Raw genomic sequence first — 26,177 nt, forward strand, 5'->3', positions numbered from 1 at the left:
CTGTGAGGGACCCGCCAGGACCTGAGCTCATGGTCATAACCACCTACCTGGCCGAGGGTGCCAGGCACCCAAGTGTCCCTCCCCATCCCTACTCTGGGACATTCACACAACTTTTGAAAACCTCGGGCTTTTTTGTTGTGTTTATGGGGTTTATGTCGATTTTTTTCTGGTTTTGTTTTGGTAGGTTTTTTTCTAAAGTTTATTTTTTATTATTATCATTAACAAAAATAACCAGACAAGGGACTGGGGAATTTGAGAAAAGCATAATCTGCTTTATTTTTTTAATTTTTTTTTATTTAAATAAGGAGAATTCTTTCATATGGAAAGAGCTAATACAATCACATATTTGAAAGGAGAAACAATAGGTACTGAAACGAGGAGAAGGGCAATAAAGAGTGTGCCGCAACTGGCCTGGTGATTCCATGATTCGAATTCCGGTCCGAGTAAAAGTTTCCAAAAAATATAAACAGGTTGCACGTTACACAATTATCCATCGTCTGCCCTTTCAAATATCTGGTCTACATGAAAAGACAAAGAGAGGAAAGGCCAAAAAAAATTTACTATACAGGTCATGAAGTTAAAAGCTTTAAGGAGGACAATATCCCCTTGAGAAACAACAAATGCAATTTATACAGAACCAGAGGGAAGATTCCAGCTAAGGACAATGCCTCGAGACATGCTAAAGGGTGAGCGCCTCACTGCTGCAGCTGTGATTCCTGGGAGAACAGTCAAGGACATCTGGAGCAGCCAGAACAAGACACTAAACCAAGGGAGTGTCTATGGCCACTGGAAAACCTGGTGGTCTTTGGAGTAAAATAAACAACAAGAACAGCTGGACTCTTGTGTCTTTTTTGCTTCAGCAAAACACACCTTTTCTGTCCATGGGCCACAGCTAAGCACACTGGTGGCTATCGTAAATGAAATTTTATTCACAAATGCAACTTTCTTGTGAAGAAACTGGGTTGCTGAATAAAAAATGACCAGTGCTACAAGGAATTCACCTGTGCTTAACCAGCCTGGAGCAAAAGGGAGGGTTAAGAAAATGTAACAGGAGTTCCTGGCATGCAGGGGTGCTGGCTGCAACGTGACTGGAGTAGCCAAGAGGTGAGACACAGCAAAAACACCAGGCTCATTTGGAATACCTATCTATAAGTACAGAGGAACCACAGGGCAGCTTGTGGCTTTGCAGCATTCCTGCAAGGAAGGTGTTGATGGAGTGAATGCCACAGACACGGGAGTGCAACGGGCAGCAAACACATCCAGAGGTGCTGACAGTGCACAGCTGGCACAGCCAGGAGCAAGCTATGGAACATCAACAGCAATACCTCTGTCACTGTGACTGTGCTGCTTCTGCTTGGATTTTAAAATATACTGGAGTGCCTTTTTTCCCCCCACTTTTTTTTTTTCTTCCCACACTTCAGTGTTGATTTGTTTTTAAATCAAGAGTTAAAGGCAGAAGTGGCAAGGAAAGCAGCACTGACTGGAGCTGCTGGACATGACTCACTGTGTGACAGGAACTGATCACACAGGTGCTTCAGACCCTCTGCTGAACACGAGCAGCAGAGTCAGCCTCTGAACGTTCCTGCTTTACCCATTGCTGGAAAGATGGGCTCCACCTTTCCCTCCCACTGCACCCTGCACCTTTCCCAGCAGAAGGAGCCTGCAATTTGGTAGCTGACTTCCAGTCAAAGCAAAAGCAACTCACAAAGGAATAAATCAGCAATAAATCAACCCTTCAGCAGTGCAGACAGCAAGCAGAAGGACCCTCTGTAACCGTATTGGTACATTCTGTCCATCTCCATCCTCCTCTCCATGCTGGATTTTTATCAGCATTCCAGCTCCCTTGGCATCTCTGCTCCTTTGAGGATCAGAGACTTTTCCTTTTGACTGCAGAGCACCAAACACTGCACTAACCTTGGACTAGCTTTAAATAAACAAACAAACAAACAAACAAGCAAAAATATATGCCAGAGAAGGATATTGCACTGTAGAAATTTGGGCTCTGAAACTGCTTTCCATCACACAAAACTCCACTAAAAGTGAGAGTCTTGCCAACTGCAGCTGACAGTCACGCGAAGTTGAGAAATGGAATGAAGCTCACATGCATTTCTTGGCCTTTCCTGCACAGAATAATTCAGACATAATATATAAATAGAGCAGTGAAACAATTACTTTTTCACCTAGACCTACAACATCAAATACGTATAAATAAATTCTAGTGTTTTATTCTGTTGGGGGAAGGAATAGAGGGATTAAAAGAGAAAGAAGGGTGACCTTTTTCAGCAGGAAGTTTTGTAGTTCTGATGGCATTTACACCAGAGGGACTGCAGTAACTTTGATCTTGCAATAACCCAGTTTCTCCAACACGTTTGACCATTTTGAAGTCACACAGGTGGGAGGAAGGAGGTTAGTGTCTTTGTAAAGCTGAAGTAGTGTGTCTAGAGTAGGGAAGAGATAAGAGGGGGGCTCAGGTAAGTCTCTTTAGCCATTAGTTAGATTCTGGGCTCATATTAGCTAGGGCCAGCTGGGCAGAAGGATAATAAAAAAATCCCAAATAGATAATTCTGCTGTTAATGGTATTTCAATGGAGACAATAGAAACGAGGGTGGGATGACTTACTGGAGGTGCAATCTTTGGAAAACACTGGGAGCAGGACTAGCAGATGAGGATGCAGATCTGGGAGATGTCTGAAGGGTGGGGAAACATTTGTCACTAAATCTCAAACCCTGTACTTTAAGGAGGATGCTAGAGAGATGCTGGCACACTCTGCTCTGAAATTAAAATCCATAAAACCTAAGAAAAAAAGAACTCTTATTTTTTCTTAAAGTACCATCCTATCCCTTTCCCTTTGGGTTCTCTGCCATGATCCATGGGGACACCTGTGGAGAGGGGACATTACTATTCCTAAGCTAGTTTATGTCTCTAAGCTCTTTAAAGCTACTGTATAAAAATCATATTTATGCCTAGCTTAAAACTTCAAATGCATCCTTACAAAGTTACAAAGGATCTTCTTCCAGAAAGAGGAGAGGGGGGGAAAAAAAAGCAAACAAAGAAACAAGAACACCTTTCAGATCCCTTCCCCAATACATTCTTTGTTCAAAATATCTTCTTTGGAACCACCACCAAATGACTTTGTGCCACCCAGCAGAGGCCGACACACAGCCTGTGAGCAAGCTACCATCTCCAAAAAATGGTTCTGTCCCTCACTTCAGAGTGATCAGCCTACTTTACATTTTGAAAGAGCTAAACAACACAAATCAAGTTAGCTGAAAGTAGTTTTCACTTTAGACTGCCATCAGGTGAAGGACTCCAAGCCCTTTCAGGAACTTTAAAGTCCATCTAAAAAAAAAAATCTACGAACACACACGCGCACACACGCACACAAACCAAAACCAAACAGCCAAAGAAGTAAAACCCAACCTCTCCCACTGGGATCTTCCTTGTGTAGATCATCAAATACTGGAGAGGAGTGGTGAGGTGATGATGCTGTACACACACTATATGCAACTGCATCAGAGTAAAGAACCCTTTGCTGTTCACCTGGGGAAGGAGAGGAGAAGGATGATTCCAAACTACCTCTGTAACCATGCGCTTCCAACCCAAAACAGGAGGTTCCAACTGTGCCTTGCAGAGGGGCTCCCTTACCAATGTATTTCTACGCAAATTTTACAAAAGGCTGTGGAGTAGAGGAACAGAAAGCAAGACTCAGGGAAAAGAGCAAAGCTTAGGAGAGCAGCCCCGAGGGATGAACGCAATATAGGACAAGTCTCAGGAGACACGAAGAATTCGAGCAGCCAAGGCAGGGAGCATGAGAGAGCATCACAACTACAAAAAGTAGTCCATACAGACCCGTTGGCTCTAGAGCCAACTCTTCTGACCCATGTGCTGTAAGGAGAATTTTTCCTTCCTAACAAATGTTACATTTCGTAAATCTATGATTTACATTTTGGCGTGTGTTTTGCAGTCACTAGAAAAATCCGAAACCCACAAAAAAAGAAAAATTACACACCTAGATCTGTATGAGTTTGCAACAGAAATCTGGTGGTTTGGGTTTTTTCCTTAAAATAAAAATTCCAAATTTTGTTGTTCACAAAGCACCCCAAAGCTGTGTTGAAGTGGTGCAAGCTTCAGGACTTATGCACTGATGCACTATTTGTCTTTAGTACGCATTTCCTCCTAATGCAAGCATTGCTTCTACCTTAAAACAGAAAAAGTAACAGATGTCATAACTGTCCTGTTTTTTTTAATCAAATAGTCTGAAAGGCTAAATCATCTGGGGAAATACACCCAAACAAACTCGAACTCTCAACATAGCACAGAACCATATACAAAACTAAGCGGAGTTTTGTCAGAACATCATTTTAGCTGAAAGGAATGAGGAAAGCAGAAAGAAGGGGGGAATGAGAGAACATATAAAAGTTCTGCTATAAACAAAGATACAGCTTTTTTGTAAAAACCTCAGCTGCCTTTAAAATGAAAAACCTCAAACTAAACCCCTCTCCCCCAGTTGCCACTCTGCTGAGACAGAAACAGGGAAGGAGAAGGATGGGCTTTGCCAAGTGAGCGATCACAGCTACCTGTGGGTGAGGCATGGGGAGGGGGGAAATTAAAAAAAAAAAATGGCTAAAGCCACTTAAAAGTCACATGATCGGTTTGTTTTAAAGCAAGCAGGTCAATGTCATATCCACTGTTTCAAACTGCTTTGTTGGGAGAGGGGCTTGAATGATGTCGCTGTAGTCAGTCAGTGTGGGGTGGGGATAGATCTGGTGAGAATTTCAGGAGATCCAGTGGGGTCCAGTCTAAGCTGTGGTGCCTCTCAGGCAGCAGGACCAGCCAGGCATCAGAGGTGCTCCTAGGCCTTGCTCTCCTCCACTTTGACTGCCTGAGGTTTGATCACTCCTGTGCGCACTGGCTTCATCTGGTTTGTGGAGGCTGTTTCTTGCAGCTTCACTGCTCCCAGATTGGCTTTGTTATCATCCACCCGCTGCTTTGCCTTTTGACACAAAAACCAAAGTATTAGCTAGGACAGACACCTCTAGGCAGGCAGAACAAGCAAACTGTGACCAGCATTCATGTAATACGTCAAATTTGCCCCTGTAATACCTCACACTTAAGAATCTCAGTGTCTCACATATTTGGTAATGCAAGTAACTTATAAAAATTCGACAGGAGAACTTAGTAGAACTAATCTTGCATGACTTTCAAATCACACAGAACTACTCCTGGACTCAGTAAAACACCTACCTACCCAGGGGAAAACACCAGCTTCCACATGGAGCTTCAGTTACACAGGCCTTTCTGCCTTTCCTCTAGAGCCCAAGGCATAAGCACAACAGTGTAGAAGGGCCAGTATTTTTTGGCTGTACAAAGAACTCAGGTACACTACCTGTTGTACATAGTGTCCTTGCACAGAGCCCATGCTCACTGCTGGTCCCGACGGCTTCCCGCTGGGGCTGGCAGAGCTAGGCCTGGAAATCGAAGAGTCGACAACATTCATGGAGTAAATTCTACAATGGAATGAGAGCCTTATTCATGTGTGAAAGAAGAAAAAGACAGCAAAGCAGCAATAGGCAGGGCACAAGACTGTGCTGTGCAGATCAGTGAGTTCCACAGTGCAAACGACACCACATGGGTTGGTTAGGAGAAAAAAAATAAATTAGTGTCTCAAAAGCCTCAATGACCTGATGTCTTTAGATATGAGCACTCCATTTTCAGGACCATAAACATTTATTCAATGATCCTCAGATTTCCCATCTTCACAAGGAACAAAAAGCACACACACCAATTCCAACCTGTCTTTTGAGACTCAAATGAAAAGTAACTTCATGCACTTCTCACAAAGCACCAGGTCTGATACACACACTGTCCCACAACCAAAATGAAAGCCATGACCATGCATTTAGATATGAATATTTGGACCGAAGTGAGCACATTCTAGACATGAAAACCCAGGTGGATTTTGTAGACGGATGATGGATGCACCACAGGTTTTTCTCCCATCCTAAGGAGGACAAGTTCTGTGAACGTCTCACCTGTATGTGTGTGGGGACGGTACAGACCCTCCGGAGGACATGCTCTGTTTACCATCGGAGAAATGAAACCCTTTCATTTCCATCTGGGAGGACTACAGAGGAAAATGAGTGAGAGAGAGTATCATCTTTGCATTCACAAATCACTCTTTACTTCATATAAACACTTAAGCCAAATCTTTGCCCTTCTCCCCATCATGCCCATTAAAAGAAGAAATATTTTTCAGGTGAAGAAAGTGAGGCTTGTAAGTGAAATAATCTGTTTGTATTAAAAGCACCAAGCCAGCAGCACAAGCAAATACAGAACCTGGAAGTTAACTGCTGTGCTCTCTCTCCCCTATAATAAGACAAACTTATGATATGAATCCATCAAACCAGACATGACATTAATATACCTACTCAAATGGACAAGCTTCACAACAGAGTGAAATATCTGGGCAGTATTCCAACTGTGTCTGGAGTTCACCACCCCTCAAGCACTCTGGGGAAACCTGTGTAAACATGTAATAAAACTGGAGACTCCAAACTGGATCAAGGCAGGATGTGGCTCCCTGGAAACAGAATGATGACCAGCAGCAAAACCTGAAAACTGCTGGCTTGCACTTTGGAGATGAGGGAAAAAGGGTTCCTTCATTTTAACAGGAATCCTTGGCTTGGATATTATTTAAGGATCCCAAACAAGCCATTCTCCCCTTTGACAAGCAAAGAGTAAAACTTCAACGCAGGAGGGGTTACTGAATGCCGTGAGCAGCACCAGGAGTTAATCCTTACCTCCCTGCTGGCAGCAAGAACAGAAGGCTGGGATCCAGGAGGGAGGATTCTTCTGGGAGCTCCTACAGGCAGGTTTTGCCCCTGAGGAAGCTGGATGGACTGTGGTAGAAGCAGGGGCTGCTGGCCAGAGCCGTAGCGGGGCAGAGGCAGCTGGGAGCCAGGCACAGGCATTGTCAGCTGTGTGACAAGGACATGTAGTTACCTTAATGGCAGTAACAGTCTCGTGTTTGACATGCTGCCTCCCAATACCCTGAAAGGCACAGCCTTGCCAAAAGGAAGCTCCCAAACAGTGCAGTCTGGCACGGAATAAATACAAATGACTGTAGCAGAGGGACTTTCACACTGAAATGGATGTTCTGGCAGTGCTGCCAACACCCTTAGCGGCTGGGTTTTTAACATGCCATCAAGTTAACCTAACTGGCCGTGGATGGGGGCTTTCCTTCATTTCTAGAGCCCAGTTTCCCAGTCTTCCTCTTGGTCACTTCATGGGTTTGTTTTCCCTTCATACAATGGCAGTGTCAGACAGTGAAGTGTCAGGTGCTTTGTTTTCACCTTTGAAAATCTCCTACACTCTTACACGAAAACATTTTGAGGACTGGACCTCCAGAGAAAGTGGTGGGGACCTCAGCCCCATGTTTCACAGTGAGCTTCAAACCAATGATGGACATAAATAAGAGCAATTACAAAAAAATATTGTAGCTCTGAGGGGCTGAGGCACCTCCTGTTCCCTCTGATTTTCTCACAATTGCTGGATTTGGGAGGTTCCATCAAGAGTTTAGAATAAATAAATAAACCAAACTAAGGCTGGCAAAAGAAACCAAGTTACTCGCTTATGATGGACAAAGCATTTCTTCAAATATTTACTTTGCCAATGTTCTCTGTATTTTCCTCACCTAAGTTACTTTCAGGATTAACTCTTTACATCAGTCACAACATAAAAATCCCTCTGAAACAAAAAATAAACCTTAACAAGTTGCACAAGATAAACGAAGATGAGTTTAATAAAATTATCAAATTTCTCCAGAAAATCAGAGCACATGCCCACAAACACAGCTATGCTCACAGTAGAATTCAATGTTTTTATGTGAACCATGCTTTATTAAAACATTTTCACACATTGAAATTCCTGTTAGGATTCTGCCAAACAGATCAGCTGAAGTTGTAAATAAGACTTGGACGACAAATGAACTGAGAAGACGGATGAGCCTTTAATACAAGTTCCTAGTTGCCCTGGAAGCTGAGGTGATGGGAGAGATGATTGGGATTTGGCTCTCAGAAGAGGTGCTTTTAGGACAACCATTGCATCATGGCCTCCTATGCATGCAGCACTGGAAGGTTTGACTTCCAAGTGACAAAATGACATCTCAGCAGGGACAGACAAGGTATTAGCAACCATCTCATCAAGTAAGGTGCTGCATATGTGAAACCATGGTTCACAGAACAGTGTCTCGGGGAAATCTTCCGCCTCTTTACATCGAGTTTAGTTCAGACAGACATGTTACAACCCATTCTCAGAAACAAGTGGCTGTGAATTAGCCTGGACCAAAGGAGTGGCTCGCCAGTCCTGCTCCTAACCTGTGTGAGCTGAGAGTCCATCATCTGGGAGGCTCCCATACCAGCCTGGTTTATCTGCCCCTCATAAACCAGTGCCTGGCTGCCGTTCATGGGCTGATAGGGGGACCCAGACTGGGTTTTCACCACCTCCAAGGGCTGCATGCCTGGGAAGGCGGAATATGGAGGCTTCAGAGCAGTGCCTCCTGTCAGGACCATGGTGCTGGGCTGGGACAGACTGGGGTGCATGTACACCTGAGACCTGCAGGAATAAAAATATGCTTCAGTCATTATGCACAAAAACTTTGGAGACTGTGAAAACACACCCTGCCAAACTGTATCTGGCCTGCCATCAGACAACTAAAATGACAGCTTGGAAACAAGCTGTGATACCACTTTCCATTTTAGTTACCAGGATTTTTTTGCTTCCACTCTTAGGCTTTTACAACCATTTCCTTGTGTCGCCAGAATATTCAAGAGAACAACATTGTGTAGTATCTAACAATTATGTTTCAATATCCCATACAACAACCTGTAGATTAGCAGTTAAGGGAGGATTCAGGTTACCTAAAGTCTGCAGCAGTTTTGTAAAGCAGGAAAAAAAACCTGAAGTTAAAAGATTCCAACAGCTTTAGCAAATAAAAAGGGTATTTTTTTTAAACCTCGGTGTTTGGGCTTCTGAGGCACTAAGTGCTAATTCAGACTTCTCACTCTCTTGCTCATGCTCCCTACACTGGCCCTGTTACTAGGGGAAGGAAACAGCATTTGAACAAAGGGGAAAGGGAAGATGAGTGTGAGGTATCTTATCAATGTACACAGACATCAGCAATGTAAGACAGCAAGCCACAAGGAAAGAAAAACAGGAAGCAGTTACCTGAAGGGCTGTATGGAGCTGTACATCTCCTGGGACTGGGAAACAGGCAGACCACCCCTCAGTCCAAGCTGCGCTTGGGCCTGTAAGGATGTGTGGAGGGAGATGGGAATCTGTTGAGCAGCAGCAGCCTGCAGAAGAAATTAATATGACTGAGAGGTAAAAGAGGAGCCAGAAACTCTTCTCCAAGTCTGTTAAAAACCCATCAGTTTCCTGCATGAGTCAATCTGCAGTGACAATTACCTACACTGGGCCTTTATCCAGCCCTGCATCATTCCCCAGAATAGCAGCACTGCCAGAGAAGACACTGCACAGGCACCCAGAGGGTGATGCCTGCAAGAGGCATTTGATGGATAAGAGGGAACCAACATGCTCCTCACACAAAGCAGACAGTGAAAATCCCAGCTCTCACCTGCCTGTACTCTACCTTGAAAGAGCTCCCTCTGACAACACCCTATTTACTGGTGAAGTTACTCATTATAATTGACTGGCTGGGGAACTTACTGAAAGTCACTTTGTCTCACACAGGCCTCAGCACCTGCTTCAGTTAAAACCAGTTTGAGAGAACTGGTACAGGAGGGGAAGAACTCCTCAATTCCCTCCCTTCAGTTTCACTAACCTCTGACACCCACTGGGAAATACCATTCAAGGAATCTAGAAGGGAGCCACATCTAAGTTCCTTTGGGCTATGAAAGTGAAAAACTACTCCTCGTTTCTTAAAAGCCACCATGAAGAATGTCTGAAATACCACTTGCAAGCTGTATTGCTCCCTTACCTGTTGGTAGCTTTGCTGCTGAGGTATCGTCTGAGGGACCAGGCGGGGCTGACTTGCAAACACGTGGCCATCCAGATACAGGGGTGGAATATGGTTACCTACACATCAGAAAAGGCAGGCTGTAAATTCAAGGTACAGGGGAGATACAGGCACAGTAGACTACAGATATCTGCATGTCAAGACTATTTCCTACCTCTCAGCAAGTTAAAACAAAAATAGTACCCATTCAGAAGAGTCCGCAAAGCCCCTAAATCCACATACCAACATCAGCAGGAGCAGGCTTGCTGAGAATTAATCATACCTTTCTGTAAGAGGCTAAATGGAAACCCAAGTTTCCCACCTCCACAGAAGAATCAGACACTAGCAGTTCAGGAGCTGGTAACCTGTACTCTAACTAAATGCCAGAAATCTGCTCTGCAATCATCTCATCTTTGCAGCTAAGAGCAAACACGGCATTTAATGCCTTGACACTTGAGATCTAGAAGCCAAATTCATGCCAAGGTGGCACCAATTACTAACTGCTGTGCCACTCCTGCGCCTTTGTGCAGTACTGAACCACAGGATTAAGCAGCAAGATTAGGGTGGGTGAGGAAGGAAACCACCTAACTTGGAACAATCTGTTTACCAAGTGGAAGCTAGTAACAGAGTCACTACACATTTCACTCTGTTCTTGAACTGAGACATGAGAAAAACAGTGCATACATGAGAAGCCCTTTGGGACCCAGGAGTCATCCCATGCAGAGAATCCCAGTACATTTCCTCTTTCCAGATGCTCTCCCTAATTACACACACTATCATGACTGAGTTAAGCTTTTCCTTTAACTAAAATATAGCAACACCTTCCCCCCTCCCAGAGTTCTGTGAGCTATACACCAGTTTTTGTTTTGCTATAAGCAGAAGGTGCCCAGAACCTGTGACTTTAAGGGCAAAACAAGCAGAGGAACGGCTGGTAATGACATTGGCACTGTTGAAGCCCCACAGCCATAGGTCTCTTTCTTTCTATTCTACTGGGCACACAGTAAAAGGTAGGCAAGATCCATTGAGATATCAGACTTGCCACTACACAGGGAAAGCTGTCTTTGTATTAAGCTTTCACCAGTCACATTCTTCAAGTGGGGAGACACTCTTTCCCTCTTGCCTGAGTTGTAAAGAATCTGTCAAACACCAGACAGCCAGTTACTCTACACAGAAGCTCTTCTCACCATGCTCTCATCTACTAGAACCAGAGGAGGACTCCCAGGTAACAACCAGATAATGCAATTGCTGCTGCAGTTTGCAGGTACCTGGAATAGATGCAGAAGGTGCTACAGACGCGACAGGCATAGGGGGCATAGAAACTCCACCAAAAGAGCTGTAGCTGACACCGTTGGAAGCTCCAACACTGGAAGGAGGCTGGATGCCTGAGCCTGCACCTCCTGGGGAGTTCTGTTCTGGCAAACTTGGAGAGTTTTCCCAAGCTTTACGAGCAGACTCCATCTATGGAAACAAAGAACAATAACTACAGACAGTTCAAATGGGGAGGGCATTACCAAAGCCCACAGTTGCTCATCTGTATCCTATGAGCTCAAATTCACTGCACTCTAGGCACAGTGGAAAGCTGACAGGTCTGAGGTCAGGGATTTCTATAACAATTTCTAATGGACAAGAATCCTTCACAAATACTCAAACCCCTTGCTATTTGCTGAGCTTCTCAGGTCTGGGATGGAGGTGGTTTTTCTTTTGGTTTAGCTGCTGTTCTTTTTTGTAAACTTTGTGTTTTGTTTTTTCCCTCTCTTTACACCACCAGGCTTCCCAGGATCCCTGAGCAGCCACCTTACCCAGGTACTGAAATACGAAAGCTCTGCTGCACAGGTTCTACAATTGGCAAGGACTTCCTGCATTCAGGATTTAGAACATGCACCCCTGCACTCATGGTGAATAGCTCGTATGCACAACTTTTACAAGAGCCAATTAAGGTTTATCAATACCTAGCAAAATACTCTGGGTAAGATCTCTCCACCCTCACTACTCTGCTCACAGAGACATGGTATCCACACACCTTCAGCTTCCTTACCTTAAGAGTAAGGTCTGCAGTGGGGAAGGACATGGGGTTCAGGCCGATGCAGCGCTGCAGGTGATGATCCCTTCGCAGGATGGGAATGGACTGTGTTAACCCTGCCTGAGGGGAGAGACATAAAAGGTGAGTATTTGTGAACTCTCAGCAGGATGTTATGAGTCACCAAGGCTGACAGAGGTTCAGCTGGGCAGCTCCAGTAACCGCACATCAAAGAATTCAGTCCCCAGTGGTACTGCAGGAGCCAAGTACCCAGTTCAACTGGGATCCATTCTGCTCTTGCAATAAAAGAAGCTTTGGTTATGAGCAAAGATAGCCCTCTACACTGCTCTATACCAGCTTCCACTTAAACATCAGTTTGATCCAGTAACTTCCATTTGCAGAAGAGTCTTCCTTCCTGTCCCATATTTAGAAACTACCTAAGTTTCAGAAAAAACCTGTTTATGGAAAGAAACACCCTTTAAAACAAATCTCCAAAATCAAAACCAAACTGCCTACAAACTTGCCTAAAAACAAGACATTTCAAAAGCAGCATTGTGTGTGTCCCACATTGCTGTCTAGAGCTGAGTTACCAGCTGGGGATTTCGGTGTGCTCACTCTTTCACACAGAATAATTAAATACTCAGATGGCTGGAATAAGCTGGGAAACCTCCAGAAAAGCCTGACCACCATGTTACAGTACTTTGCCTAGCTGTGGCAGATGAAATCTTCTGAGGAAGCCGGGCAGTCTGGGTCTAAACATGTCACTATCTGCATCATGGCCACGTGCAACACTTGTGTGTCTCAGGGGAAGAGACTGGTCATCTCAGAGATGGCATTACACAGGTCACAATGATAATAAAGCTCCTCTCTACATTACTTCTGAGTTTGTGACACTCATTTTACCAAGGTATCTTGAGATTTCCATTTCAGACTTCAGTGACATGTGCTGCCTAAGCATGAAATATGAAGTCAGATGCAAACATGCTTGGTCTCTTTGGAAACACCTGAGGTTTACCTAAGGAGTATGTCCAATTAATCAATGTCAAAAGAGAGGTAATACTTACATTACTGGCCAAGGCATCCTGCAATTTTGTGACAGGGTTAGCTGCAGTGCCAGAGGCAGAACCAGGTGGCAAGCTGAAGTCAGAGTCCTGAAAAAGCAAAACACACAAAATTCAAATCCAGGTCCATGGGCTACCCCTCCGCTTTTCACGGTTAATGACTCTAGCCTGAATTATGATACTACAAACTAAAGACTGATCTCCAGTAAGCCTTGCTGGAAACAGAAAACACTTCTCAGCACTCAGCAGCAGGCAACCCCGAGGCACACAAAAGCTTGGCCATGATTTTCTCCCTCACCTCTGTTACCACCCCACCCAGTCCTTGGGACAGTATCTCCAAGTGGACACTACATGTTTGCCAGGACATCCTGAGTACCTGGTCTGTGTCAGTAATGAAATCTAAGGCAAACCTACACCTGGAAGCTTCCTCTAAATAATCCTGCCTCAAATCACCTTTCATGTCTCAACAAGATCAAATCACCAAGAAGATAAAGTGAAATTTAATCCTCACTTTAGGATTTACTCCAAATTCAATGGGTGGCACAGGAAGTACAGAATCCACGTGAATTTCCACCCCATTAACAGGGGGAATATTCCCTTCCAGCCGTTCCGTTCCCTCCGAACCCTTTCTGTTTTTCAGGGAGCGTTCGTTGCCGATTGGTCCAGGCTTGTGTTCCTTGTTCTGTCCTGAGCCTTGATCTGAATCCTTAACAGGAAAGCAGAGAGGCTGAGACACAAAGACCGAATAACCCAACCTCAAGCCTTAAAAACGCTATCAAGAACAACACAACCACTGCACAAGGTCTCTCACTCTGCGCTCTGCCTTGGCTGCAAATCCAGATTACCTTTTTATCAGTTTGCTTCTGCACTTGCTCCTTCTGGCAGTCAGGCTTTGGGTCCACCAGGCCAGCCCCATTCATCTCCTCTGGTTTGAGGGTGCCATATGGAGAACTGCGCTGAGAGGAGGTCGCGGAGGATTCCCGAGACTCCGCACTCAAGTCAATGCCACTATCCCCCTGGCTGCCTTTAAATCCCTGCTATGCAAAGCACGAAATGTGTTAAAGCCCCGGACTCCGACCCAGCGCCACCGAGGAAAAAACGCCCCAGAAAACAGCAAGATCACGTCCCTTTTTCAAATCATCATCCTGGTTAACTGCAAAGGAGTTGGGCCTGACCTGCAGCACCCCTTGGCTGCTCCTTCAGCTCTACACGGCCCTGAGACAGGTGAACTGATGCACCAACTGGACCATGGCTTCAGAGTAAGGAAATGTGTCCCACAGAACAGCCAGGCTGAGACTGCCAAACTCACTTCGTGTGCGACCCAAAAGCAAATTTGAAATCTTGGTCTCCAGAAATGAAGTGTTCAGGAATGCCTCTGCCCCTCCCTGCATCAAGGCTACAGCTACACGCTGCTCACAGGCACAAACAGGACCTATGGGATTCCACCCTCCTCAATCACAGTCTGCACCCAGTGATGAGCATAACCCTGGAATAGCTCTATCACACCGTTACTCCAGATTTATACCCACACACAACACCAAACATTGCTTGGCTCTCTAGGTCAAGATCTGAACAGCATCAAGCTCAAATTAAAACTGCAAAGAGACAGTTTAAAATGGCACAAGCAGAGCTGAGGGTCACTAAGCACAGATGGAGCAATGAGAAGCATAAAAGCCACCTGCATTAATACTTTAGACACACAGTACCTGAAGGGCACCTTAGGTGCTACTTACCTCAGTGCTAGACTCAGTACCATTAAAGGTATTTACAGGCTTGCTCCAAGAATCACTGCCAGGAGATTGAACGGAAAGTGCTGGAAGAGAATTGAGGGCAGGGTTCAGCTGCTTGAAACACAGCTATGAGCACACCCTGTACACATTACACCATCAACTTTCCATTTCTAGACATGAGAGAGGGTATTTTCACCACCTCAGAAAGTTTAAGTGTTGTCCAGACATCTGAGACATGATGCAGCAGAGAACACAGGGTATGAGGAATGAGTAGAGAACAGGGAGGAGATTTCTTAGGGAACATAACAACAGGAGAAAGGTAAGAGAAACAAGGGAGGTACTAGCTGTTCAGGGCTAGAGATGACAAAACGCAGGAAAGCAAAATAACAAAAAGTCTCAAAATAGATCCAGCCCAACCAGCAATAAAATGCTGTATACTAGGATTCTGACATGAAACAAAGACCCAAGAAATAGTTCGGAGACTGACATGGAGAGCAACAGGAGCAGGATGGCTCAACAGTAGATCTTAGAACAGAGGCTACTCCACATGTCTGCCAGCTCCCCTCCCACTCCCAGCACCAGACAGAAGAATTGTCTCCTCTGAACGACAGACCCCATCCTTGCTGCACATTCCAGAAGACTCCAGCTCTGTGAAACCCTTTGGAACAAACAGTCACAAGCCTACCTGGGCTGTTGCTTTCCCAGATCTCTGTGCCCAGGCTGTTTCCAGACACTGTTACATCACTCTGCTCCAAGCACAGGCTGTTCTGCTTCTTAGCAAATCGCGGTGGAATGCGCGACTGAAGGACGCGGGCCTTGGCTGGTGCCTGTGACAGGAAAGGCACAGGTGTCAGACTGGGAGGTTTCCCTGGTCTAACAAGACTGGAAGGAGCTGCTTCTGCAGTGAGATTTTCTTCTGGCAAGAACAGAGTGCAAAATCCTCCACTGCTCCTGCTGCCCAATATCCCACCAACTACAGACAGCAGCTGACTTAGAGAGCCATGCTGCTTTGGATGAAGACCACTCTAGAAACTTAAGTCCCAATTAACAATTCTGGTGCAAGCCAAGAATAGTCAGAAATCAACCTCTCCTTTTCAGAACAGCAGCCCTAAATATGTTTCAGGGGCCCAATGCAGGATCTGTACTATTCTGGCACTGCCAACTGTATGTTTTTCTGTTCATACCAACACTTTCTGGAGCCCTGTTTCTCTGACTGCAACCCAAACTATGTAAGAGGTCCAACTTTTCTGCCTCCTGTTCCTCACCTGAGCAGCCTGTTCCTTCTTCCTTCGCTCCTCTTCAAGCAAACGACGCTGCTTTTTAGTAAGAACCTCAATGAACCCTTCCCCTGCCATGGAACCAACTTCATTCTCTTCTGCCGTGTTCGACACCCGATTATCAATGATGGTACCTGAACAAAGCACACAGGGGAGAATACAGTGCACACGTGTGTGCATATAAAACTTTATAACTGCAATAATTTAAACAGTGCGCTCCAAAGAGGATCCATGACACAGTAACATGAAAACAAAATCATGTAGTCTGCTGACATCTATCAGACACTTTATCTTGCAGGACTTTGCTGTCTCCTCTGTTTCAAGATGAGCACACTTCAGCTGAAAAGCTTGGGAATGGGGAGCTGTGTGATAACTCAGGTAATTCTCTTTTCAGAGATACTAATTTCTTGCCTCCCAGCCATTAGCTCAGCCTCCAATTCCCCACTCTGGATGCTCTCCCAACTTCCTTCACACAATATAAATTTCAAGCCTAAAAATACATTAGTATATTAAAGAGAAATATAGAAATATTCTCCCTAAACACAAACTTTCCATAGAAGAAGCTTCAGAGACACTGTCAGATCTGGCTGAAAAGCTTGTGTTTAAAATTTAACAACGATGTTAACTATTAAGATTCACAAGAATTTTCTTGCTTCAGTAAATAAATGGAAAAAGCCTCCTAACCTGGTAGTAAAATTACATTGGACTGAATCAGTCTGGCCTGAAGTCAGCCATAATACATAATCCTCTTAAAGAAACAAATGAATCAAGACACTCACTTCCATAACTGAGTTCAAACTGTGACAAGGCCTCTCCCTTCTCACTTGCTCTTTGTGCAGTGGATTTGTGCTCCTTCTCTGGCTTTTTACCTGGCCCCTCTGCACTCTCTGAGTTCACGTGGGAGGCCCTATCCAAGGTATAAATGGAGTGGCTGCTCCCACCACTGGTGCTGCCAAGGCCTCCTCCTTCTTCTGGAGACCTACACAGAAAGAAGGGAAAGGATTTAGTTTTGTCAGTAGAACACAAATAAAAGTGACAAGAATAAAACGCATGGGGTGTATGCCTTCTCCTTCAACATCTGCAGGTATCACAGATAAGAAAACAACTTTACCTTTTGCTCTTTATCAGGGTCCCGTTCTGCTGGCCCTCGTATCTGGAAGCTGCTCCCACACCAGTCCTGACAGTCTGCTCTGCAAACCCTGCCGGCTCAGCCTTGCGGCTCTGCCTGTCCACCAGTGGCCTCTGGCTTGAGAAGCTCCTCTTTGCCAGTTCCCTCTTCTCTCCCAAGCTCCCCGTGGCAAGGCCACCTTCCAGCTGGCCCTCGCTGTCTGCAACTCCATCTCTTCTGTCCCGCCGCTCACTAAAGTCACTACTCTCAGATGCCGTCTCCCACTCCTCGTTGGCGTGGTCCGAAGAGTTCTGGTAGGACAGCTCAGGAGAGCGTCTGCCCGAGATGCTGCTCTTCTCTGCGCTGCTCAGCTTGGGTCTGCCTGGCCACTGGCTGGGCAGCAGATTAGGGCCTCCCTCCTCAGGGTTCCACTGCCCAACAGTTTCCCTCTCCTGCCTGAGGCGCCTGAACCGTGGGGGCTTGTCCTGGCGGGGAGGACGTCGCCTCCTGAAGGGCCTGTTCTCTATGTTCTCCTGATCTGCTGAGTAATCCTCCTGGAAAAAGTGCCTTTTGTCATCCAGATGACTCTCATCAAAAACCCGGCTGGAGAAGGAATCCGTGTGTTTGTAAGAATCCTGACTGTAGTCCCTGTCAGACTGCTGCCTGCTCCCAAACGTGTCTGATGGAGACGTGTGGCTGTACTCCTGCCACCCTCCTCCCCCACTCCTGCCTTGCCACTGGGTGGGCTCCTTGCCCATGAACCCCCTTCGGCCATAGCCAGAGTTGCTCAGTCTTGGTGGCAGTGATCTCCCAAAGGCTCTTGGAGCCCTCATCTTAGGATCAAGGCTACTGTGATCATCTGAATAGATTTTGTTGGACCTCCAAGACTCTTTGAAGTCTCCCTTTTTCAAATCACTGTCCTCCCTGTCCAGCACAGAGCCTTCATTGCTGTTCTCTGAGCCCCTCTGTCGGCGACGCTTGGGGAGCTCCTCATACTCTGACCCTTCACTGTGTGTCTCACTGGCAATCCGGCGCCTTGGTTTGCCTCTGGGGAAGTCTTCTGGCTGGTTGAACTCCCGGAGCCCTCGGCCCCGGCTGCTCCTCTGGTTGTTGTTGTAGACCCCCCTGCTGCTCACAACTGTGCCTCGGCCTCTGAAAGTGAACTCTCTGAAGCCTCTCCCTCGCCCACGCCCTTGACCTCTCCCACCAAAGGCTTGCTCCTCATCAATGAAGATCCAGTTGTTTCTTTTCGTGGGAGGGAGATCGCTGCTCTCTCTGGATAGTTTGTTCTCCCAGTTTCTTTCTGGCTTCTCTTCTTCCTCCTCCTCCTCTTCTTCCTCTTGGGATTTCTCAGCCTCTCGTGCAAGGCTGGTTTGGGAAGAACCTTTGTCATCCAGCAGGTAACGTGTAGAGTTCAGCAAGGCAGCAGAGTCATCTGACTCATTTTCTACCTTCTGAGCAGCTGCCTTCTCCTTCAGCGGGTGTGAGTTATCCTCTCCCTCCAGTTTAACCTTCTCCATCTCCTTCTCCTTCTCTTCCACCTTGAGGGCTTTTAGGACTGGTTTTTTAATGGGCCCTGACCGCCGCGTCCTCCCCATTTGCTCTTGGTGCTGCCCACCGGTGTTGCGGCTCTCAGGAGCCCACTCTGCTGACTCCTCAGTGGCCTGTTTGGTATTGGCTCCTTCTTTCTTCCATGGGTCAGCACTGAATGACTGCTCATCCCGGGGTACTTCAGCAGCTTCTGCTGCTGCCTCCACAGGTTTCTGATGGTGGCTGATATCCCAGCCATTATATTCAGTCTTCTTCTCCGCTTGGATAAAATCAGGCTCGAGGGGTGAACACCTCAGGTTTGCATGGCGGCTGCCAGCAGGACAGGCTTCCTGCACACTCTCCTGATGTTGGAACAGGAGATCCTGGCCCATCCTCTGCGAAGACAGGCAGCTGTCAAAGTCTGCTTGGGCCTTCTTGTCGAAAGCACTCAAATACTCCTCCCCTCTCTCCTCAAAGAGATCTCGCTGAGTGCTCAGACTCTCCGGCCTTCCAGAAGCAGAGTAACTTTCACTCCTGAGAGCGAAACAAACAACAAACAAAGGAAAGTCAGGTAATGCAGAGCACAGCACATGTCCAAGGGTGAAGGCTAGATACAAGAAGTGAAAAGAAATAAACTCAGGTTTATGCTAAATCACGAGGCAATGAACCTGTAAATGCCAAAATGCTGGGCAGAGCTGCTATGGCCCCAGGCTGCACTGCCAGGTTTGTGAAATCAATGCATGATAAAGCTCCTATGATGGACAGCAAATTTAAGAAATGAAGGGAGATTTAACCTCCTATGATGTGGCAATCTGAAAGCAAAGAATTGGTTTTACAATGTCCAAAAAAAGTAGGAGACAAACTAGCAAGCATCAGAATTTTTGACTCGTTCTTTTTTATACCTTCCCATGTAGGTGACAAGTCCCCCTCTCCCTCCAAACAGGTTCCAAGCTGGTCAGATAGAAAACTTCTCATTAATTCCATCTGTAAACACCTCCACAGCTAGAACACTCAGGAGTGCATGGGTGCTCCCAGATCAGTACCTGGGCCTGTTCACAGACATCTTTCAGGCAAGCTCTACACCTGCTTTTCAGTAGATGTCTTACAACAGCACCTCCCACCCCAGCATGCATGAGGACAGGGGAATTTTGTACTCACCTGGCATGCAGCCCCTCCATGCTCATGCTGTCAGGCTGTTTTTGATGTGACAGGGAGTATCCTTTGCTCTGCAGGGATGTGTAGCTGTCCTGGCCCCACACTGGCACAGGATCCAAAGGAGTTTTCCTCTCTGCCTGCCCTGCCTGACAGTTCTGATCTTCAGACCGACAGCTGCTCCCACCAATGGAGTCCTGCTGAATCATGGGCTTCATAATTCCTGCTCACAAGAGAGTTCATGTCATTAGCACTAGGATTTCACAGACAAGAAGAATTTATCAATCTCCTAGCTCGACTCCCCTTCCTTCTTGGTCAGTAGGTGACCGCAGCCATGGAAACCTGTCTTGTAAAGGGGAGCCTGTGCTTAAAAAATCCACAGCTGGGAAATAAATACACCTGGAGTGATACAGAAGATGACACAGCTCAGAGCCCAGCCCACACAGACACTACACAGCATCACTGGCTTGGGATCAAACAATCCACAAACTCCAGGGAACAAATTATATATCTTAATGTTTACATTCACACCTCTGAAAATTAGTAACAAGTAACAAGATAAGAAGGTACAAAGTGCACATAGCTCAGGAACTACAGGGTTTCTTCATCACATTTCCTAAAGGGGGTCTATTAAGATTTCACATTATTACAGCAACTCCAAAACTCATCCTTCTTCTCCAACAGGCAAGATCAGTGGATCTGCTACCCTTTCTGCCAAGGGGCAAGATCAGCCACACCCACTAAGGTCACAAAACAGTCAGGGAAGGTCTCCCACTGCAGTGCAGAGAAGGGACAGACATGTCCGCCCTCCCAGCCTCCCACCACTACCCGCTGCAACCAGCTCTCTCATCCCCAAGAGAAGAGATATCAGCCAGAATGCAAAGTTTGGACCGAGGTTAAGACACACAGCAAATTTCCAGATATGAACCAACTCAAGAGCCAAGATAAACACTGACAACACCTCACCTGAAGGGTGAAGGGCTGAAGGGTAGAAATCCACGGGGGTGCGGCTCTGGGCCATGCGAGGGTCCATGTAGGAGGGCATCATCATCCAGCGGGGATCAAAGCCCAGCATCTGCGGGTGCGGCGGGTAGAACGTCCGCTGGGGATGGGAGTGGGATGGGGGAGGATAGACCTGCTGCTGCCAGTGCTGCATCTTGTACAGCTGCTCCTGCAGGGAACAGGATGGGCCATTGGACACGGCTGTGGTGCCAGGAATCACACCGAGGTACTGGTCAGCCAAAGGAAAACACGTGCCAGCTATCAAAGGCTCAATCCCTTATCAGATGGGAGGGTGGAGCAGAAAGGGGTAATTCACTACCAGATGGGAATGTGGCATCTGGTTGTTATTCTGTAAATACCAGAGCAGCCAGACTACTGCACCACTGTGGGCCAGGCTATGTGGCCAAACACAAGGGATCATCTTTAAGACCACAATTTGCATCTTCTCAATGCTCCTACGAATGCAGGAGAGCTTCTTGTTAAACACCACTTCGTAACTGGAACCCAATACTTTCGAAGATGCAACATTTTTCAGGAAACGCATCTCTAAATTATTTAGCGTGTACATATATTAGCTCCACCTCTGTCAGCTTAACAGATTAGATAAAAACAACCTAAACCACATTAAGAGAGCTATTAACATTATACAGTGTTTCCTGGGTCAGAGACAGGCTGGCACTTGCAGGTTGTTTTCCCATCTCCCACACAGCCAGTCCACCTTCCCTTAGCAGAGGACTGTCATGATGTTAATTCAATTTGACATTTAACTTTTGCTGAAGGTCCAAACAGAATATACATTTGAAGGGAGTTTCGTGTACTGAAGAAAGTATTCAAACACTAAATAGCTCCAATTAACATGAAACGCATCTCCTTGTCAAATGTGCCACCGTATTTTTTTTTGCTAAGTTTACAACAGCGTCAGATACTGTAACTGTTTATTAAAAAAGCCAATACCCAACTGCAGAGTAAAAGAGACATCTTAATGTGACACATCATTACAACAAGGAAGGCTCTGACAAATGCAGATTATATCTACATTACCTAGTTTTCTGGTACCTTGACGAAAATATTTCCTTCACAATACCAACACTTTTCCATTTCATTCTTTTCACGGAGCTACCGAAGCAGCAATACAAGCCAGCCAAAACATGCACTCCCTCATACGTACTAACATCACAGAGGATAAGAGAAAATAAAATAAAACTTCATGTTCTTCCAGTAGTGATGACCTGTGGTATTATTAGCATGACAACAAAGACATCCAACTCTTTTTAGTTTAAGAGCATCTCTTTTCAAGAGTAACATTAAGCAGCATTTGCTGCTGTACATCTGAATCATGAAAATGTCAACTGCCGAGCAACGAGCACAGGGAACATCCATAAAAGAGCAATTACTGAGCAAAAGCCAATTGTGAGCTCCTCACAAAGACCTGCAGCAGCGTTGATTATATCCCATTTCAAGTGGTTATTTTATGAAGAATGGCAATTAACTTCGCATTATCTGAAGCCTGAATACTCTGTCCCTTGGTTTGGCTCTGCTGCCCTACAGAGGCTCACTGCATCTGCACAGCACGTATGGCACATACAGGACTGAAAGGTTAGGCAAGAGCCAAGATGCACAAAGCACTTCAGCTGGTGTCTCAGTGCCCCAGGAGAATTTTCAATGCAACAAAAATGAAACATTTAAGACCAACATTTTTATGGTGCAAAGAAAACAATGTTCTGAAAGAGCCTCACAGAAAAAACACGAGTAGGTATTAGATGAGAGCAGAGCAAAGGACTGGCCCTCTGCAAAGGCAGGAGGTGGAATGAGAAGTGTGCCACTCCAGAACTTCCAGTCCAGAAGCAGTCCAGCAACTTGCCAACCTAAGCACAGTTTGACCGTGGCAAGCAAATGGCTGGCTGGCCATACCTAACAATGGTAAGGACACAGCAAGTGCTGAGTGACATGGAAGCAGCTGAAGCCCAAGGGTTTTCCTTCCCTTTTCCTGTGTGTTCAGGCACTGCAGCAGTGCTGAAGAACAGCAGCTCCTCTTGCGCTAGAGACATCCATCAGGTTCAAGGCTAGCCTGAGGAACAGAAGCTTCCCAGGGCCAGGCCTACAGAAGCAAGACAGCCACTGATGTGCTCATGGTTTTGGATGTGGGAACATCCCCAGCTTCTCCTGCTCATGTACATTTGCAAACCAGACCTCTACCACAAACCACACAGTCCTAAGAGTTCCCATTGTCAGGAGATGCCCAGACAACCACACAGGAGAAGTCAACATTTCTGACAGCACTGTATTTTTATCCCAGGCAAGTGACAAACCTGGCTGAGCCCTACGCACAACAGCTCCAGCATCACAGGGTGCAAGGAAAACTAATGTAGCCCACACAGAGCCTTTCTACCCAATCAGACAGGATATTTCCATCATCAGAAATACTTAAAAAGTCCAGGGTAAAACCCCACTTATCTCCTCCCAGCCTGAAGACTGATGGTGTTGAGAACTGAGCAAACAATGGTTTAGTGGCAGAAAAGAGGTTGTGAGCAATTTACCTGCTGCTGTTGCTGCTGCTGCTGCCTCTGGAACCGTGGGGGAAGAGACTTCTGGTATTTGTTGAATTCCTGTGCTGCCGAGGGAGCTTCTCTGAGCTCCTCCTCACTGCTGCTTTGGGCTGCTGCTGCTGCTGGAGCAGGACTCTCCTCTTCCAGATAGCCAACAGAGGCATCCTGTGTGTGAAACTCAGGGGTTGCTGCAGACAAGAAAACAAGCCCTGAAGAGCCTGCTCATGACAGAGTTGGGAGTGCACCAGCACCACAAAACATACACAGGCGTGGGTATGTCCTGACTGCAATACATGGCTGAACCTTACTACAATCATATATAGCACATCCTGTACCTTGACAACCCTACAGAGGGTTTTGTTCATCTTGTTTGAATTAGAAATTCTGAGATCCTCCTTTGCTATCAGCTCTCTGCTTAAGCACTGGGGAGAAAGTCTTTTTCCCGTTAGTCCTTAAACTTGCCAGCACTTACTGGTTTTCTGATCTATGGCCATGAGCACTTAATGTTATCATCCAATCATGAGAAGCCCATGGGGCCCATTCCAACAAGGCCTCTGCTAGCACAGCTCACTGAACACAGATAAAGGCAACTAAATAAGTTTGCATTTATTTTAATAGCATTTTTAATTTAATCAACCTTTGTGAACAATGCAAAGTACTCAGCAGAACACAAGCAGCAGCTGATCTCTGAAGGGCAGCTGAAGGATTCTCTGAACCCTCTGACTCCCTCCCAGAAAGGCAGGACTAACTGTCCTTCCCAGCACCCTCAGTGCTAACCCTCCTGCTGTGCTTGGTGTTTTCAGATTTTAGGAGTCTTCAGATCCAGCTCCTTGAGCACAATGTGATGGAAGGATCAGAAGGATCCATTGTGTCATCATTTACACCAACAGAAATTTCCTTCCAGGAACTCCCCCACTCCAGGTAAGAGATGAGCACAAAGGCAAAACAAGCAGTTTTTACAGGGTGAGGCAGGCAGTGTTCCTGTACCTTTACGGAAAGTGTGGCCACTCTCTTGTGCAGTGTTTTTCTCAGTGCTGGGAGGTCGCACATCCTCACTCTCTGTGTGTTTCTGTGTCTCTCCACTCTTCTGAGCCAGTTTGCATTTCTGATCAAGTTGCTTGAGCTTTGCAGCACAGGCTGCCAGGCGCTCCTCCCTGGCTCGCCGCTCCTCTTCCTCCCGTCGCCTCCTGGCTCTCTCAACAGCCTCAGAGATCTCAGAGTGGACAAACTTCTGTCTCACAGGCACCTTTTCTTCTTTATCCTCGACAGACTGCTGTCTGAGAACACTTCCCAGCACAGGCTTCTGCCAGAGGAAAAAATATTTCTCCATAAGCATAACCCAACCAGCTCCTCTATCTTGAGATCTGCATCCCATGCTGACAATAACCCGTTCTGACTCCCTCTTCTCCATGGTCAAGCACAAATCCCCCGTTACTGGGAAGAGTTATTGCTATTTGGTTCAGTAACTCCGTTTTCTCACTAACAATCTCACTGTTCTGGACCAGCTTCAATTTCTTTTCCCTAGTGGAAGTTCTATGCAGATAGATTTCTCTCCAGGTGGATATAAACTAAGACTACAGAAATTCATCAGCATCCCATTTCCAAGAAAATGCCAAACTGGCCTCCTAAGGACAATGATGGGCTTCCAGCTCACCCACATGAACTCAACCTACCTGGTATTCTGAGGCAGAGCTCCAGCCATTCAGCTTCCTGGGAGGCTGCTGTGAATCCTGTGCTTTTCGGACTGGCCGGGACAAGCCAACTGAATCATTCCAATTCTTTCCTTCCTCCAAGGTGTGCTTGACATCTGCACTGTCTGCAGAGCTCAGGGACAACTGTCGCTGCCTTCTGGGATCCCAGCTGTTCCTGTCACATAAACAGCTTTATTATTGCATTTGCTACTCGCTTCAAAAAGCACTTGCAGCCTGATCAAGTGGCAAAGGCAACTGACTCTAATTAAAAGGGAAGCTCACAAATAAGCACCAAAACAAGCGACGTGCTTCTCTAAAGGTGCACAAGGATCAACTCCACTACTGTGAAGCAGGATAAAGGTGAGAAAAGAGGAGGAAAAAAGCCTGGCAAACCGGCAGTCAGCTGCTAGACCTACACATATCCTTGAAGAACACTCAAAACACTGCCGAGTAAAATCAACAAAGTCACAGCAACAAATCAGAGGGATCAAGACCCCACATTTAGAACAAGTTTTTAAAGACCGTGCTATTGCTCATTTTTACTGAAACAACTGTAGGTTCAAATAGAGTGACTTCTTACCACTTCTGTCGTCCATCTTTAAGAGTTTCTTCCTCTTCTTCATCTTCACTAAACTTCAGTTTCTCAGAGTAATCCACTTCATCATGAATGCCTACAAAGGAAGCAAAGGAGAATGGATTTATGAAAGAAACAGGCCCCTTGTCCTGATAAAAGTTTATGCCCTCCTTTAGCACTAAGCTACAGGACACACAGGCTTGGCATGAACTACACAAAAAGCCAAATGTCCAGCACTGGTCCTGGAAATCACAGAATAGCTTGGTTTGGAATGTCATCTACCAACATCTCTCAATGAGCAGGGAGAACTCCAACTAGATAAGGCAAGTAATGATGTGAGTAGTGTGGACACACACTACTGAACAGCTGGGCTGGTCCCAGAGGAGGAGCAGCAAACAGTCTGGGAGTGGGGGCTGCAAATGAGAACACAGTCACCATACCAGACTGTGTGCAACTGGTTACTGAATACCATGA

General features: G+C 46.0%; 1 protein-coding gene across 1 annotated transcript in view; it reads right to left on the minus strand.

Moving 5' to 3' along the window:
- Positions 1-4,223: 4,223 nt before the first annotated feature.
- The window catches only part of PRRC2B (proline rich coiled-coil 2B), a 42,604-nt gene continuing 20,650 nt past the window's right edge, over positions 4,224-26,177 (minus strand). Inside the window, exons 10-32 of the mRNA XM_062505801.1 lie at positions 25,710-25,800; positions 25,112-25,304; positions 24,426-24,741; positions 23,430-23,626; positions 20,857-21,061; positions 19,897-20,113; positions 17,212-19,272; positions 16,880-17,079; positions 16,089-16,234; positions 15,509-15,650; positions 14,827-14,906; positions 13,939-14,130; positions 13,605-13,799; positions 13,097-13,183; positions 12,051-12,155; positions 11,281-11,473; positions 9,998-10,095; positions 9,226-9,353; positions 8,376-8,613; positions 6,801-6,977; positions 6,033-6,124; positions 5,387-5,507; positions 4,224-4,993 (exon numbers count right to left, since the gene is read on the minus strand). Of these exons, the coding sequence (XP_062361785.1) occupies positions 4,853-4,993; positions 5,387-5,507; positions 6,033-6,124; positions 6,801-6,977; positions 8,376-8,613; positions 9,226-9,353; positions 9,998-10,095; positions 11,281-11,473; positions 12,051-12,155; positions 13,097-13,183; positions 13,605-13,799; positions 13,939-14,130; positions 14,827-14,906; positions 15,509-15,650; positions 16,089-16,234; positions 16,880-17,079; positions 17,212-19,272; positions 19,897-20,113; positions 20,857-21,061; positions 23,430-23,626; positions 24,426-24,741; positions 25,112-25,304; positions 25,710-25,800 (5,615 nt within the window). The 3' untranslated portion in view covers positions 4,224-4,852. The remainder of the gene's footprint in view (positions 4,994-5,386; positions 5,508-6,032; positions 6,125-6,800; positions 6,978-8,375; positions 8,614-9,225; positions 9,354-9,997; positions 10,096-11,280; positions 11,474-12,050; positions 12,156-13,096; positions 13,184-13,604; positions 13,800-13,938; positions 14,131-14,826; positions 14,907-15,508; positions 15,651-16,088; positions 16,235-16,879; positions 17,080-17,211; positions 19,273-19,896; positions 20,114-20,856; positions 21,062-23,429; positions 23,627-24,425; positions 24,742-25,111; positions 25,305-25,709; positions 25,801-26,177) is intronic.

This window comes from Cinclus cinclus, chromosome 19 (genome assembly GCF_963662255.1).
Source record: "Cinclus cinclus chromosome 19, bCinCin1.1, whole genome shotgun sequence".
NCBI classification, from domain to species: Eukaryota; Metazoa; Chordata; class Aves; order Passeriformes; family Cinclidae; genus Cinclus; species Cinclus cinclus.